This window comes from Octopus bimaculoides, chromosome 4 (assembly GCF_046866305.1).
Source record: "Octopus bimaculoides isolate indiv1 chromosome 4, ASM4686630v1, whole genome shotgun sequence".
NCBI classification, from domain to species: Eukaryota; Metazoa; Mollusca; class Cephalopoda; order Octopoda; family Octopodidae; genus Octopus; species Octopus bimaculoides.
In genome coordinates, this window is record NC_142931.1 from 122,290,622 (window position 1) to 122,306,005 (window position 15,384).

The window sequence follows — 15,384 nt, forward strand, 5'->3', positions numbered from 1 at the left end:
CCTACTTGTGTGTGGGTGTGTGTAAATAAATGTGCATCTGGATGTAATGTTACTGAAAATAAATTGTTTCCTTGTCATATGTTTCAATACCTGTAATTATTATTCAACAGGCTACGGCAAGCTGTTGCGAAACCGGAATGAGATCCGTAAAGGCCCTACCATAACTATCGATGCAGTTGATACGGTAATCATCGAATCCTCGAAATACATATTCCTTGAATGTGTAGCCGATGGTAATCCTAGACCAGTATATAAATGGCGTCGTTTCCAAGACAACAGGATAGTGGAGGTGACTTCTGCTTTGGATTCTCGTTATACACTCACCAATGGAAGGCTGACCATTTCCAATCCTGTTGACTATCGTGATGCTGACCATTATCAGTGTAGTGCTGAAAACGAATTTGGCAAAGTTTTGGGAAATATCGTTCTGCTATCTTTTGCATGTGAGTGAGTGATAGATTTTTACGTCATTGTCATATTATTATATTTCATATTGGATGGAAAGCAAACCACAGATATACTATTAGAGATCGAAACAGTATTAGTTCAGAATAGCAATCTCCATATCTTACGTAATATCGATATACCATAAGAAGGTCACAATTCTGTGGTAAACGTCTTGAGAGAGTGCCACGTGTAGACGTACAGTATTACGACACATCTGTGCATTTTAGCACTATGTGTCTATACGAGATGCTTTCTCATGACGAATACTGCAGTACTATAGCATTTTTATAGTATATCCACGTTAAGTACGATGTACATATTGCTATTCTAAACCACAAAGTAAGTAATTTTCCAACTACAACTACTTACTGCCGTCTCTATCACCGGCTTGTACTCTGTCAGAATAGGTACGCTGTGTTACAAAAGCCTGTTGTTGGAGAAGTATTCCAAAGGCTCTAGCAATCAACAATTGCCAATGTTCCTGTCTTCACATGCAGTCGATGTTAGAACTAGTTGAATCTTTGTTGTTAACGAAGCAAGATGTTCTTTTTCTGCCTCTTCTTCACCCTCCTGCAACTGTGCCCTGGAAAATAGTTTTTAATGAAGTCGTGTCAAGATACATGTCAGTAGTAGAAAAGCTTTTGACATTTCATATTACTAGAAATATACTGAGAACGTCAGAAATTCTAAATATAATTTCATTAGATTTTATTGATCCCTGAAGGTTAAAATGTGAAATTGTTTTCGTAGAGCTTTCAACACAGGATTAGAATTTAATAATAATAAAACAAATTGGGTGCAGTATGATTTCTAAACGCTTGTCGCTTTAAGAAGCATTAAAGTGAATTTGTGACTTTGATACAAGGCCACACGTTTCGATGAGGTATAAATTGTTCATAATACTCAAACTTGGTTCCTATTTTATCAACATCGGGAAGACGACGGCAAACAAAATCGATCCTGGTAGAATTTGAACTTGGAACATGCAAAAAGAAAAAAAAAACCAAGACTTAACTAAGTAGTTGTACAGTATTTGGTCAGTTACTAAACTGATTCTATTATTCGAAGTCTCTCTCTCTCTCTCTCTCTCTCTCTCTCTCTCTTTATATATATATATATATATATATATATATATATGAAAAGTGTTGGTATCCAGAAGACCCAAGGTGGCAGGTAACGATAAGTAAGTGCTATGGAAGGACCGTAGTTAAACTCTCGGTTCGATGATGATGCGAGTGAGAAGTCTAACGTGGATCTTGTATGAACATGTATACATGCTCATGCTTGGTGAGACAACAAAACCAAGGTTGTGTGGAGTTTTCAGGACATATATAAAGAGAAAGTTAGTCTTACAGCTGTTTCTGGGATATTAGGGATATCCCTTCATCAGAGACGATGTCATTTTTACAACTGTCTTTCATTGAAGGAATATATGTTGACATAACAATCTATGCTTTTTATCAGATCTTGGTGATTTCTCCAACGTCATCCCGGAACCGATCTATGTTGATGCTTACGAGTCAACCTCAATTCATTGCAGCCACATTTCATTTAAACCAGGTAATTTGTATATATTTTTACACCATCTCTAAAATTCTTTTCTTCCTTATAGCAGTACAGGCGTAGTTAGTATCTCGGAACTAACACTGTGCTCACTGCATGATCAAAAGAGATAGATTTCGCTTTTGTTTTGTTACATTAGTAATATATAGTGTATATATATATATATATAAGCGCAGGCGTGATTGTGTGGTAAGCACACAGTTCCAGATTTAATCTCACTGGTTTAATCACCATTTAGCCTTGTGAATAGACTTGCTAAACGGAAACTGAAAGAAGCCCGTCATATATATGCATATGTATATCTATGTGTGTCTTTGTGTCTGTGTTTGTCTCTACCACTGCCGCTTGACAAACGTTGCTGGTGTGTTTACGTCCCCGAACTTGGTTCGGCAAAAGAGATCGATAAAATAAGTACCAGGCTTTAAAAATATAAGTATTGGAGTAACGACATTCGACTAAAAATTCTTCAAGGCATTGCCCCAACATGGCCGTATTCTAATAACAGAAACAAGTAAAAGATAAAAAAAAATAAAGACATATACAGCTTAAAACTGTAAGTAACAAAGGAGGCACATATACACGCTTAAAAAAATAAATAGGAAATAGAAATTGAATAATGTGGTCTGAGATTTACAAGCAGAAATGCTTTTTGTCGTTTGTGTCCTTGATCAAAGCTGATCTGAGGTTAAGCAACAACATCGACAAACTGAAACAGCGGCAACAAAAACAATTACAAAAACGGTTATGTCGTTACAAGTAATGTAAAATTAACTGATGTCACGTTCGTTTGAAATTTTGAGCAATGCTTATTTTCGGTAGTAAAAACAACAAAATGATGCATTCACTGTACATATCAAGTAACCATTATCCCGACTCACGTTCGCTTCAAACGCTAGGTCTCACCATCCTTGTGGGCCTCTTCAGCGAACACATCCTCAACAAAGCAATTTTTGCATATCAAAGACAAGCGTTCCCTTTCAGGGTAAGAAAATACTTCAGTTTTCTATATTTGGTGACTCTATAAGTCTAAAGTAAGGACTACAATGGAGTACTGGTCCCACTTCTTGGACGGTATTGCTGCTACATAGACATACATTCTAGACAACACCCAAAGATCACTCGACTGGTTGGCAGGATGTCTTTTACAAACATACTCCAGCCACTGGTCTACAGGGGTGGTGCATCCTTTCTCTGATTTTCTTCTACCAATACTACAGAAGCATGTAATTTTTGTGCTTCTTCCGCTCAGGAACTCTCACCCCACTCGTCTCTTCTCTCATCCCTCATTTTGACTTCATCCTGTCTAGGTCCAACTCTAATCATCAGCCCCGTTCTAAGCTTCCCTTTGTATTTTTTTTTTTGCAACCAATCTAATAGAGTTTCCGAAGGTTACAGACACAGCTTTTCTGCAGATCAAGCAAAGGAAAAATGTTATGGAGTTTCATATAGCCTTAGGTTCACTCCAATCAAGCACATTTAATAAAGACCTTTCAAACTGTGACAATCCGTGAAGAATTTCATTATTCAATGTGCCCTTCCGTTTTGAAAATGGTACGATGGAATTTCTGAATAAATTTGGTTGCAATTTCTAACAGACTGAGCGACCATATAGAAGTTCTTTCGTTGGCTTGATGATGTCTCAACGGAGTGAAGTTTTACACATATGAGAGGAGTTTACAACTGGATATCGATCCTAAGATGAATTCATTTCATTTTACTTGTTTCATGGTAAAGTTATGAACTCAATTTTAGATTTCTAAATTCCTTTAACATCCGTAATCCTGTTTCTATAGAAGTATTTAATATTTCTAACACCTATCCATTTCCATGTGTCTTCAGCAATAACGTATCAATGGGTGATAGGTGACATGAATTTCGTTCGGACTACAAAGCAAAAATACATGTTTATATCCAGGAACGGCCAACTGTATTTCTCAGAAGTTTCCTTAGCAGACATGGGAGACTATCGATGCCTGGCTACCTTATTTATCAAACATAATAAAAACGATGTTGATCACATTCCGTCACAACTTCCAAGTCGCATAAGTAACCCCATTCGACTAATTGTCAGAAACAAAGGTAAGTTTCTTTATTTACTATTTCATAATTTCTAATACAGTTACACATTATTTGCAGTTATCTTTCATAAAATTTGATAACGTCATAGAGAACTGGTTCACTCTCAGATTTGTCATATAGGGTTTTGGAGCTAATTTTGACAATATTTTATATCTCCTTTTTTTCAAGTTCAGCTTGATGTATTGGTAAACGGTCAACTACGTTGGGAAGCATAAAGATTAAAGTTTTGATTGAGAAAAAATTAGTTGACATGACGAAGTAGAAGCCATCTGAATATTTGAAGAGTTACTTGTGTCATGATAATTCACGCTGACATCATGAGTGCTGCTCAATGCTCCATGTACTGTATAAATGCTGCAAGACGTGACATGGAGAGTATGAAAATGAAGTTCCCCAAACTCTGATAGTCTTTGAGTGTGTCTCTAGCGAGGAAAACATCATGCTGCCTCACATTATTGAACAGGGCCTTAGGCTGGAGACTGTGGTCAAATTCTGGCTGGAGAGTGTTGCTGCTGAAAGATCATATGTGTGGCATCAGAATTCGGCTTCTTGCCATACCTCCGGAAAAAGTCAGAACTGGTTGTTAGAGAATTTCTATGACCTTCATCGGCCTCAATTTTTTGCCTCATAATTCGCTCAATTGTAACCCTATGGGTTAGTAGGTGCAGGGCGATGTTGAGATTAGCATCAACCGCTCTGCCTGTAACAACGAGGCCGAGCCGGTGGCCAGGATTCAGGACACAGTAAGAAACATGCGCCAGGTTCGGGAGCCGTCTTTCGACTGTGGTAGAAGCAGAGAGCGGCTACTTTGAGTAAACAGTTATCTTCCAGCCATATTCTAGTTGATAATTTTTGAATTTTTTTTAAAACTTTAATTTTTGGATGGGATAGTGTGCTTCCTTTTCCTTTTAAGCAATCTGCCAAATTTATCCCGAACATCCTGGACCGAAACCTGCTGCCTTGAGAACAGCTGCCATGTATCGATGGTCGACCCTATCGAAGGCTTTAGACTGATCTAAATTGATCAAAGTCTCACCCACGCCAGCTTCGTTACCTACCCTCTCTATGATGTAGCGCATGAGATGGAGGTTATCGTGGATATACCTGGTCGGTACGGCGCATGTCTGCACCTTGCCGATCCGCTTGCCCACGACAAGCGCCAACCACTTGGCTAGCACCTTGGTCAAAATCTTCAACTCTGCATTGAGCAGAGTGATGGGCCTAAAGTTCCCTATCACGCCCCCTTGTTTGGGTCCATTCTTAGCAAAGCCACCACTCCTCGACAAACAAAAGCAGGAATTCTCCCGTTTTGTTGCCAGTTGTAGTAGACGTCCGCCAAGATTATAGGCGTCGACGATAATCAGCTAAACAGTCTGCTCGGAAGAACTTTTGGGCCGGGGCCCATGGATAACTTCCAAAGGTCCCTCTCCTGGCAGTGCTACCGAAGGGCGCTGCCTGTTCGAGATAAACTCTACCGGCACGGAAGTGCAGTCAGTCGGGCCTGCTCGAGGTGCGCTCAGAACGACGAAACCATTCTGTACGCACTCCTCCAGTGCCCGAGTATTGCTGACCTGTGGGATTATGTCGAACAGCTACTGTCATGTGTAGGACGGATCCGGCTATCGGCTGAATCCATAGTGAAGATTGACCCGCCGACCGCCTTTAACCGGGAGGGCAAGGCAATTTTCCTTTGTCTAGTGGCTGTAGTGAAAGAGGTGGTATGGTGGGCCCGTTTGAAAGGACTAAAGTCAGACACTTTCCTCTTTGGCCAAGGCCTCATCAACTTTTTCAAGTTCCACTTGAAAAGGAAGATGAGAGTAGAGAGGGAAGTGCTGTCTCGTAGCAAATTTATTGAAAGGTGGGTGACTGTTGGTAAAATGGCCAGTATGAACGGACCAATTCTGAGGTTACACCTGTAAAAAAAAGGTAATATAAAAGGAGAAGAGGCTCTCTACCCCTCCTGACCAGGCTCCTGTGGCTTTTATGGGTCTTTCCACGTGTAACCTTTCAAAGCGCCTTTCCCTATTGGGACTTTTATTTGTTATATTTTTCGCTGTTTTTAATGTTTACACGAACGTTTTCTTTACGGACAAAACCCTTTGTACTTTTCATCCTGTCTTTGTCCTTACATGTTTTTGATTTATATTAGCCCTTGTGGCCAATAAAACAATTATTATTATTATTATTATTATTATTATTATTATTATTATTATCGTCGTCGTCGTCGGCGGCGGCGGCGGCGGCGGCGGCGGCGGCGGCGTCATCGTCGTCGTCGTCGTCATCGTCGTCGTCGTCATCATCATCATCACCATTATTATCATTATTATTATTATTATTATTATTATTATTATTATTATTATTATTATTATTATTGCCTTAGCACAGCTTCAAAATATTAGACACGCCTGACAGACCCAAAACATATCCGCTCAAAACTCCATACTTCTAACCCTTAATTGTTCTCTGATAGATATTGTTGATCTGAAATTTGAGTATACATATACGGACATATACAGAGATAATCAAACTCTGGGTTAAGCAAAATCTGGTAATAATCGTAGATTTGTACATTCTTCTCAGTTGCATTGTCCATTGTCATTGATGCAGACACAGAAATGCTTTGTGACAGGCCGAAGAATTTAAACCTCACTTTGATTTGCTTTTATTATTTATCATTAACTTCATTTGTCTTTCTGTCTAATCTTCCTGTCTATATCATTTTGATTTAATGTGTCCTTCCACCACATTTCAAAATATTAGACACGCAGACGCAAGCACACACGCAACCTCCATTATATATATATATATATATATATATATATATATATATATATATATATATATATATATATATATATATATATATATATATATATATATATATATATATATATATATATATATATATATATATATGTATGTATGTATGTATGTATGTATGTATGTATGTATGTATGTATGTATGTAAACATTCTTACATATATATATATGCATACACACACACATACATACATATTTTCATTTCATTTCATTTTCATTTTATCCAGTTTCAGCTCATGAGCTGTGGCCATGCTGGGGCACCGCCATTTTGTGTTGCTACACAATTTTACTTCACGAATTTTACTTCAGGAATTGACATTTGGTGCATGAGAGAGTTTGATGCAGCTGCTCTCATCTGCGCCTCCTGCCGTGAAGTTGGTTCATCTGGGACACCTGACAGGAAGAGGTCCAGCCTTGTCTTGAAGACACCTACATCCACCGCATGCAGGTATCTCAGGTCCTTCGGGAGGATATTGAAGAGCTGTGGACCTTTGAAGCCCAGGCTATTGCAGTATCTTGTCCTACATCTTGATGGCAAATTTGTAGTCCTTGGCACTATGCAATGGCGTTCAGTTCTTTTATTTGTGTAACTTTCGATGCCAAAGTTTTGGACAATACCTTCGATGATCTTCCAGATGTATATTATGGCATATCTTTCTCGTCTACGCTCTAAGGAATAGAGTCTTAATCCCTTGAGTCTTTCCCAATAGCTTATATGCTGCATAGAAGCTATCTTCTTCGTGTAGCTTCGTTGGATTGCCTCAAATTCTGAGATTAATTTGACACTGGTTGGTGACCATAGCTGAGAGCAATAGTCAAAGTGGCTTAGAACAAGTGTCTTCCAGAGCACCATCATGGTTTCTTGATCTCTTGTTCTAAAAGTCCTTAGAATCCATCCGGTCAGTCGCCTGCATTTCATTGACAATTTAGCAACATGAACATGAAAGGATGCATTATTACTCATGTAAATGCCCAGGTTTCGCACTGTCTCTGCCTCTGGGATTGCAGTCCCTCCAGGTCCAGTGTATTTCATAGGTTCTGCATTTAGTCTTGCATGCTGATAGCATAAGGCTTGAAACTTTTCAGCATTAAACTGCATGTTATTCTTTTCAGCCCACTTGTATATTTCATCCAGCTCACATTGCAGGTGCATAGTGTCTTCAGGGTTCTGTATTACCTGTGAGACTTTTGTGTCACCCGCATAACTTGTGACCGTGGCTCTCTGTGTGGGTGAGGGCATGTCTGAGAGGGACATTATGAACAGTAATGGTCCCAAAACAGTGCCTTGCGGAACACCGCTCACTATTTGTGTGTCATTGGAGGTGGCCCCATTGGCTACTACCACCTGACTTCTATCCTTCAAAAAGTCATGAAGCCATTCTCCCAATTTTCCAACTATGCCGAGATCACGCAGTTTGTGACATATCATTCCATGATCAACTTTATCAAAGGCCTTTGCAAAGTCGAGATATATCACTTCCACATTTGAGTGGTTAAGTAGCTGTTTCAGCACCCAGTCATAGTGTTGTAAGAGCTGAGTCAGGCAGCTTCTTCCTGGTCGGAAACCATGTTGGGTGTCAGGCAGCAAGTCATTTTCTTCAAGGAAGGCGATTAGTTTTCTTCTGACTATTCGTTCCATGACCTTGCTAATGTGTGAGGTGAGAGAGATAGGTCTGTAGTTCTTGGCCTCCGCTCTGCTACCTCCTTTATGAATAGGGCATATTTTCCCCTCTTTCAGTTTTCTTGGGAGTTTGCCAGATGCAAGGAAGCTCTGAAAGAGGGACTGCAGTGGTCTTGCTAGGACTCGTTTACATACCTTTAGAAGGATTGCTGGGAATCCATCAGGGCCAGTAGCTGAGTTTGGGTTCAATTCATCTATAGCCCTTATTACATCGTCTTCCTTTATATCTATGTAATCAATCATCATTGCCTCTGCTTTTATATCTGCAGTGGTAAAAAAGTCAGTTGGATTGCTGACTTGAAAGTGCCCTAGGGGTGGAGTGAAAACACTTTTGAATTGATCATTTAGTATTTCACTTATCCTCTTTGGGTTTCCTGTTAGTGCACCATCTATTTCAAGTAGTGGCCCTATCCTGCAGTGCACTGAAGCTGTTTCATTGGCAAACTTGTAGAAAGCTCTGGGGTTAGATTTTATATTGTCTATAGCCCAGGCTTCTTTGTCTGCTCTTTCTTTTTCGTGGGAGAGTTGCAGATTTTTTTCAATCTCCAGCAGTTGTATTTTCAGGCGGGACTTTTCACTGCTTTCAATTTGTTTGTTTAGGCGATTTGAAACTTTTGTACGCCGTCTCATAAGAATTTTCCTCTCCCTGGGGATTTTGTTCTTGTGTACAGCGGCCTTTCTCTCCGGGACACATTTGTAACATATAGCTTGCATTACAGACATGAATTGTTTAAGTTTCACGTCGATGTCCGGTGAGGAGAGACATTTAGGCCAGTTTTGTTTGAGGATCTCTTTCTCAATCTGTTTCCAGTTTGCCTTACTGAAGTTCAAATTGGAAAGATTCTGAGAGTTTCTTGTAGGCTGCATGTCCATGGCTTCCTTTGGTCCGTACATGGTCAGCTCTACCATGTTGTGATCCGAGAGTAGCGTCGGTGTCACTTTCACATTATGGATGAGATCCATATTATTTGTGAAGCAGAGATCCAGTATGTTACCTGCCCTGGTTGGCTGGAGTACCACTTGTTCCATGTACAAAGTGTTGGCAAGTTTCAAGAGGGAATTCACCTGCCCTTGTTCGTATCGCGTCATTCCTGGGAGAGAAAGGCCCTCGGGCCATCTGACATTGGGCAGATTGAAGTCTCCCATAAGAAGTACACTTACGTGTTGTTCTAATGTGTCTAGAACTTCTATTTTTGTAAGGCAGTCTTCAAATTTGCCTACATGATTTGGAGCATCTGGAGGGCGATATGTAGCACATATAACTACATTATATATATATAATACTTAGAATTATATTTCAATAATGTTAGTAGTGTGATCCGCCCGTGGAATATGAGTTCAGTATACACGTAGAAGCACAGAAAACCTAAACGATCGATACAACCATTTCCTCTCGGACCATATAACAGGTTTTGTGTAAGAGTCACTTCTCAGGAAGAAGGAAAGAATGTAATAGGCTGTTTAGCCTATTTTCTTTAATTAGGATTGTCTAACTTCCCAATTTTCTAATTATTAATATAGAATGAAGTGATTACAATATCAATGCCATCGTTTGATTTTATCGAAAGTTTGAGAACTTGGGCCCTTCAAACTAAATATATGAGATTTTGCAAATTTGATATATTCTTCCTACCTTGCTGCTCATCCGAATACACGAAACCTAAGATTTCAAGAGCTGAGAAAAAAAGTTTATATCATTATTTCATGTCTTTGTTTGTGCATGTATAACATTTTAACTTGCAATATGCATCAGATCCCTTTGTGCTTCTATGTTGTCATTCTTCAGAATAAAGTAATCATCTAGATAGCTTTTCCAACTCTTCCTCATCCATTGGTGATAGGAGTTTCCATATTTTTGTAGTGATTCTTGATACATAGTCAATTCGAAGTAGTCCCGAAAGTATAGAAAACTTAAACGAATTCAAGACATTTCTTAGTTGTGTAAACACAGAGTCATGCAATTTACAATGGAATACAGCAAAGAGAAACTTACTAAAAAGAAAAGTCAATAAAGAAATTGGAACTGACTTTTATTATAAACCCACAGACTCGAAGCAATACCTAATTTTTAACTCATGCCATTTTAAACACATTAAAATAAATATCCCTTTCAATTTTGGAAAAAAAAAGATATGCATATCTGTATCTGATAAAAAAAAAAATACCCATGAATTATGCCTTAACGAAATTAAAACCATACTCGAGGATAGATATTATACACCTCCACAAAAAGACGATGAGATAAAACGTGCCAAGACAATTGATAGCCATACAATATGAGGAATAAAACCAATTAACACAATTGATTTGAGAATATTACTTTATATTTCTACCTAAAAACCCAGAAACAATGAGGCTGACAACATTATTCTCAAAAATCTCCCAATACTCAATAAGGATCTTAAGATGGATCAAATTCTCCGCACACATAAAATCATTAAAAGTAAAAAGAACAGAAGCAGCCACAGTCACCAAAGAGAATACTGATAGATATAGAACTACACAAAAGACAAAAAGTAAAAACGAAACCAAGAATTAAAATATCTGGGAGACCAAACTGTGGAACGTGTCCTAATTTAATGGAAAGTCCGAATTTCATTTTAAACAAGAACTAATCTTCAAAATAAAAAAATGCTTTTACTTATACATCCGAAAACTTAATCTACGTCAAAACTTACTCAGGATGTTCACAGTTATACAGGAGAAAAAGGAAAGTCACTAAAACTGATAGAAATTTTACTCAGGGAACAAGATATAGGCAAATACCTCAAAGTGACCACATACAGTCATTGAAAAATATCAAGCACGCCTAAATCTGAACATATAACCTGTTTTGATTGCTGCTTCACTCAATTAATCAACTCGGTTTTATTAAATATCTAATTAATTTACTTTAACCACTAAAAATGAGTAATTCCCTCCCCTACTTCAAAAAATAACAATCACTGGTTATCTCCCCTAAAATGTATTATTTATCAATTTACAAAATATCTCATCTCACAAAGACATCGAATGACTACAACTAAGTAATGTAGCATAGATTAATAACATCATCACTAACTATTCAGTCATGATTAGCTAAACAAGCGAAACCGGTCGATTATTTAAGTATTTTTCTGTTCATTTCCTTTTTATTCTTACCATATTTCACCGAGTACATATATATATATATATATATATATATATATATATATATATATATATATATATATATATATATATATATATATACATACATACACATACATACATACATACATACATACATACATACATACATACATACAGTGCAATGAAACAGTTCGAGAAAAACACCACTCGGTGTAATATGGTAAGAATAAAAAGGATTTGAAAAAAAAATTAAAATTAAGTAAAATATTTATAAATATATGTATATATGTATATATATGTATATACATATATATATATATGTGCATATATATATATATATATATATATATATATATATATATATATATATATATATATATATATATATATATATATATATATATGTGCATATATATCTATCTATCTATATATATATATATATATATATATATGTAGTGAAACTACCTCCCGCCATTAGATACAAACTACTATCGCCATTACATACAATCTTCTCATTTAAATATAAATAAATGCGAGCGTAGTAGAGAACCCATCTCTTGTCATCACGTGACTTATTATTCGAATCGGCAACTACTTCGAACCTTTCCCGCCAGAACGCAAACTGACCAATCACAGCCCCTAATAAGGTCACGTGATAGAGTAAAATTCTGAAGCCATCGGGAGCCTATAGTTTGTTATAAATAGCTTTAGCTCGGCAGCCAAATTGGTCTCGGTCCAGTTTCTCTTTGAGAACTGTTCCGTGTACCACACGACAGCAGCAGCAGCCAGCGACCACTTCAGCAGCTTCGTCCAGCCACGATGACCTCCGCCGTCGCCATATCAGCAACAAGAGTCTACGACTACTAACCAGCACCTACCAAGCAGCCTCTACGCTACCAGCGTCAACACGAATTACTATGTACACCAAACCAAACCTCCGCGGCACATCTCTCTCTTCGATTCTGTTAGGTGACTCAGCTTCACCACGGTAAATAAATAGACAAGAGTTCTTAAACAGACAAGAAATTCTCAGCCAGCGACGAACATCTGTATAACAAGAATCACGGCCCGGCATCGATGCCACGACATTACAACTAGTGATCAGCACTGCCACACTCAGCCTCTCCTCACTTTCACATACAGAACTTTTCCTATAGTGTACTAACGAACTGGTATAATTGTCCACGTGTTATTGACTCTCTTTCTATCTGCTGTAATAATACACATACACATACATACTTTTCTTTGTACGACGGCCTGTCTTTGATTATGTTCTTATATGTCGCATTCACACTCACACACAGACATACATCTTTAACGCTACAATAAATATTTCTGTTATTCATCTAATACGGTTGTGGTCTTTCATTACTGGTCATCTATGTTATCGTCGCATAACATATCATCTATATCATCACCTGAGATATATAATTGTGTGTTCGACCGTGTGACACGTTTAAATAAAAGGAGTCCTCTGTTTTTCCATTCGTCACCATTTCTCCTTTTATGAGTTCGCACGGTCGTCCCTTACATATATATATATATATATATATATATACTTATAGCTCTTAATTTTTGCTTCATTAATTTCAATGTCTTCTCTCCACAGTTTCCAAAGTAAACTGGAGTCCTGTTATTCACAATGACTTCATTGCTGTGTTCCCAACCCAACCTATGATTGGTGACGATGTCTATCTGGAATGTTTTGCTCAAGGATCATCGGATGATTCGTAAGACTTTTGTGCTCTCTTCGTAAATTTTCATGTCTCGGTAAACTGTCTGAATTATGGCGTTCCACCCTATGGTTCAACATTTAAAATCTTGTCTCTACCATATCAAATAGCCTTTATTATTATACGCATTACGACTTATAGAAGCTTACTAATTACTGTAAGAAATGCCAAGTACTGCGACATTAATTATTGTTTCATGACCTTGAAATATTTGTTTCATCTCCATGCATGGCTTTAATGGAATTTCGGATTACATCCTATGACCTTTTGAAAGGCAGTAGTGTATGATTTTAAAAGAGACTCGGATCCCGTAGTCGCTGGACCTACTAGCAGGTTGAGTGACTACGTAAAAGATTTTTTTGTTGATTTTCGATGGTTGAAATATTTAGAAGTAGAAGACATTTTATGACGTTCATCCCCTTTTCAATGACACTAGCGACGTCAGTGAAATGAAATAACTCTTCATATCGATTTCATCCACTGATATGATATTATAGAAACGAATGCTGGCATCTGGTAGTGAGGCTAGTAGTGGTTGTGGAGTGGGATAGTAGTGGTAGTGGTGGTTCCTAATGCTTTGTTGTTCGTCAAGGCTTTGGCGATTTATTTTTTGATGATTTCTTTTTGAAGTCGGTAGTACTGGTGGCGCATGGTTCGGTAGTTAGAGCGTCGGGCTTCTCAATCATGAAGTAGTGAGTTCGGTTCCTGGATCGAGCTGTGTGTTGTGTTCTTCAGAAAGACATTCTATTTCGCGGTGCTCCATTTCACTCAGCAGTAGAAATGAGTTGCGACATCACTAGTGTCAAACTGTATCAGTCTTTGCCTTTCTCTTGGATAAAATCGGTGGCGTGGAGAAGGGAGGCTGATATGCATGGGCGACTGCTGGTCTTCCATAAACAACCTTGGATGGACTTGTACCTCGGAAGGAAACTTTCCAGGTGCATTCCCATGGTCATTCATAGCCGAAGGGGGTCTTTACCCTTTACTACTGATTGCTGCTGTTGTTATTGTTGTTGTCGGCAGGGATTTCCCTTGTCACTACTACTCACATTTTGACCATTAACATATTATTATGGGATAGGGGCGCTTTAGGCAAGGGTCGACATATGCTCTTCTAAGGTACAGATACGGTGTGTAAATTTCGGCAGCAGATGAATCGTACCAAACTAGATCAATATGAGAGAACAAAAAATAAACCAAAATTGGCCTTGTGCAAAAATGAATCTTATGTAAACTTCAATATATCGTTGGGAATTAAGTCTTTTAGCAGCGTCGGAAAAAGTGCTTTCCCATATTTGTTCCCATCCTTTACATTCCGAGTTAAAATCCTACCTAAATCAACTGTGCGTTCCATCCTATCGGATCGATGAAATAAAACACTAGTCGAGTACTAGGGTCGATGTAATCGACTTCCCATCTTCTCATAAACTGCTAGCTCTATGTCAAAATTTGAAACATTATTATTATTATTAATATTATTATTATTATTATTATTATTATTATTATTATTATTATTATTATTATTAGCATCTTCTTTCAATTCTGTTTCCATTTCTTGCCGAGTGTCTTCCTGTATACATTGGTAGGCCACTAAAATAAACACACTAGATTGTTCATTTACAAAGTCATGTGACAGAGAAAAGGGGGAAGACAAAGAAAAAGGAAAAAATAAAAAATGAAAAAGTAAACAAATAAAATAAGGAGGGGAAAAAGGAAACAAAATTGATAGCGACAATGCTCTTTTCAATACGTGTGACGTACCAGTTACCTTCTCTACGCGTGACGTACGAGTTATTATCATTATCATTATTATTATTATTTTATGTTTGACTTTTGTTTTGCATTTGTACAAGTTGGATCCAAGTCTCACCCAGAGGCCTCAAGAGACAACAAGTTAGAAGTTCATGTAGGTGTTATGCCTAGGGTACCATATATTTGGATTTGTACAGT

General features: G+C 37.8%; 1 protein-coding gene across 2 annotated transcripts in view; it reads left to right on the plus strand.

Annotated features, from left to right (window-relative positions):
* The window catches only part of LOC106868129 (contactin), a 75,369-nt gene that overhangs the window by 23,853 nt on the left and 36,132 nt on the right, over positions 1 to 15,384 (plus strand). For both annotated transcript variants that reach the window (XM_014913259.3, XM_052967403.2), the window contains 4 exons: positions 111 to 443; positions 1,912 to 2,007; positions 3,850 to 4,089; positions 13,311 to 13,431. In XM_014913259.3, the coding sequence (XP_014768745.2) occupies positions 111 to 443; positions 1,912 to 2,007; positions 3,850 to 4,089; positions 13,311 to 13,431 (790 nt within the window). The remainder of the gene's footprint in view (positions 1 to 110; positions 444 to 1,911; positions 2,008 to 3,849; positions 4,090 to 13,310; positions 13,432 to 15,384) is intronic.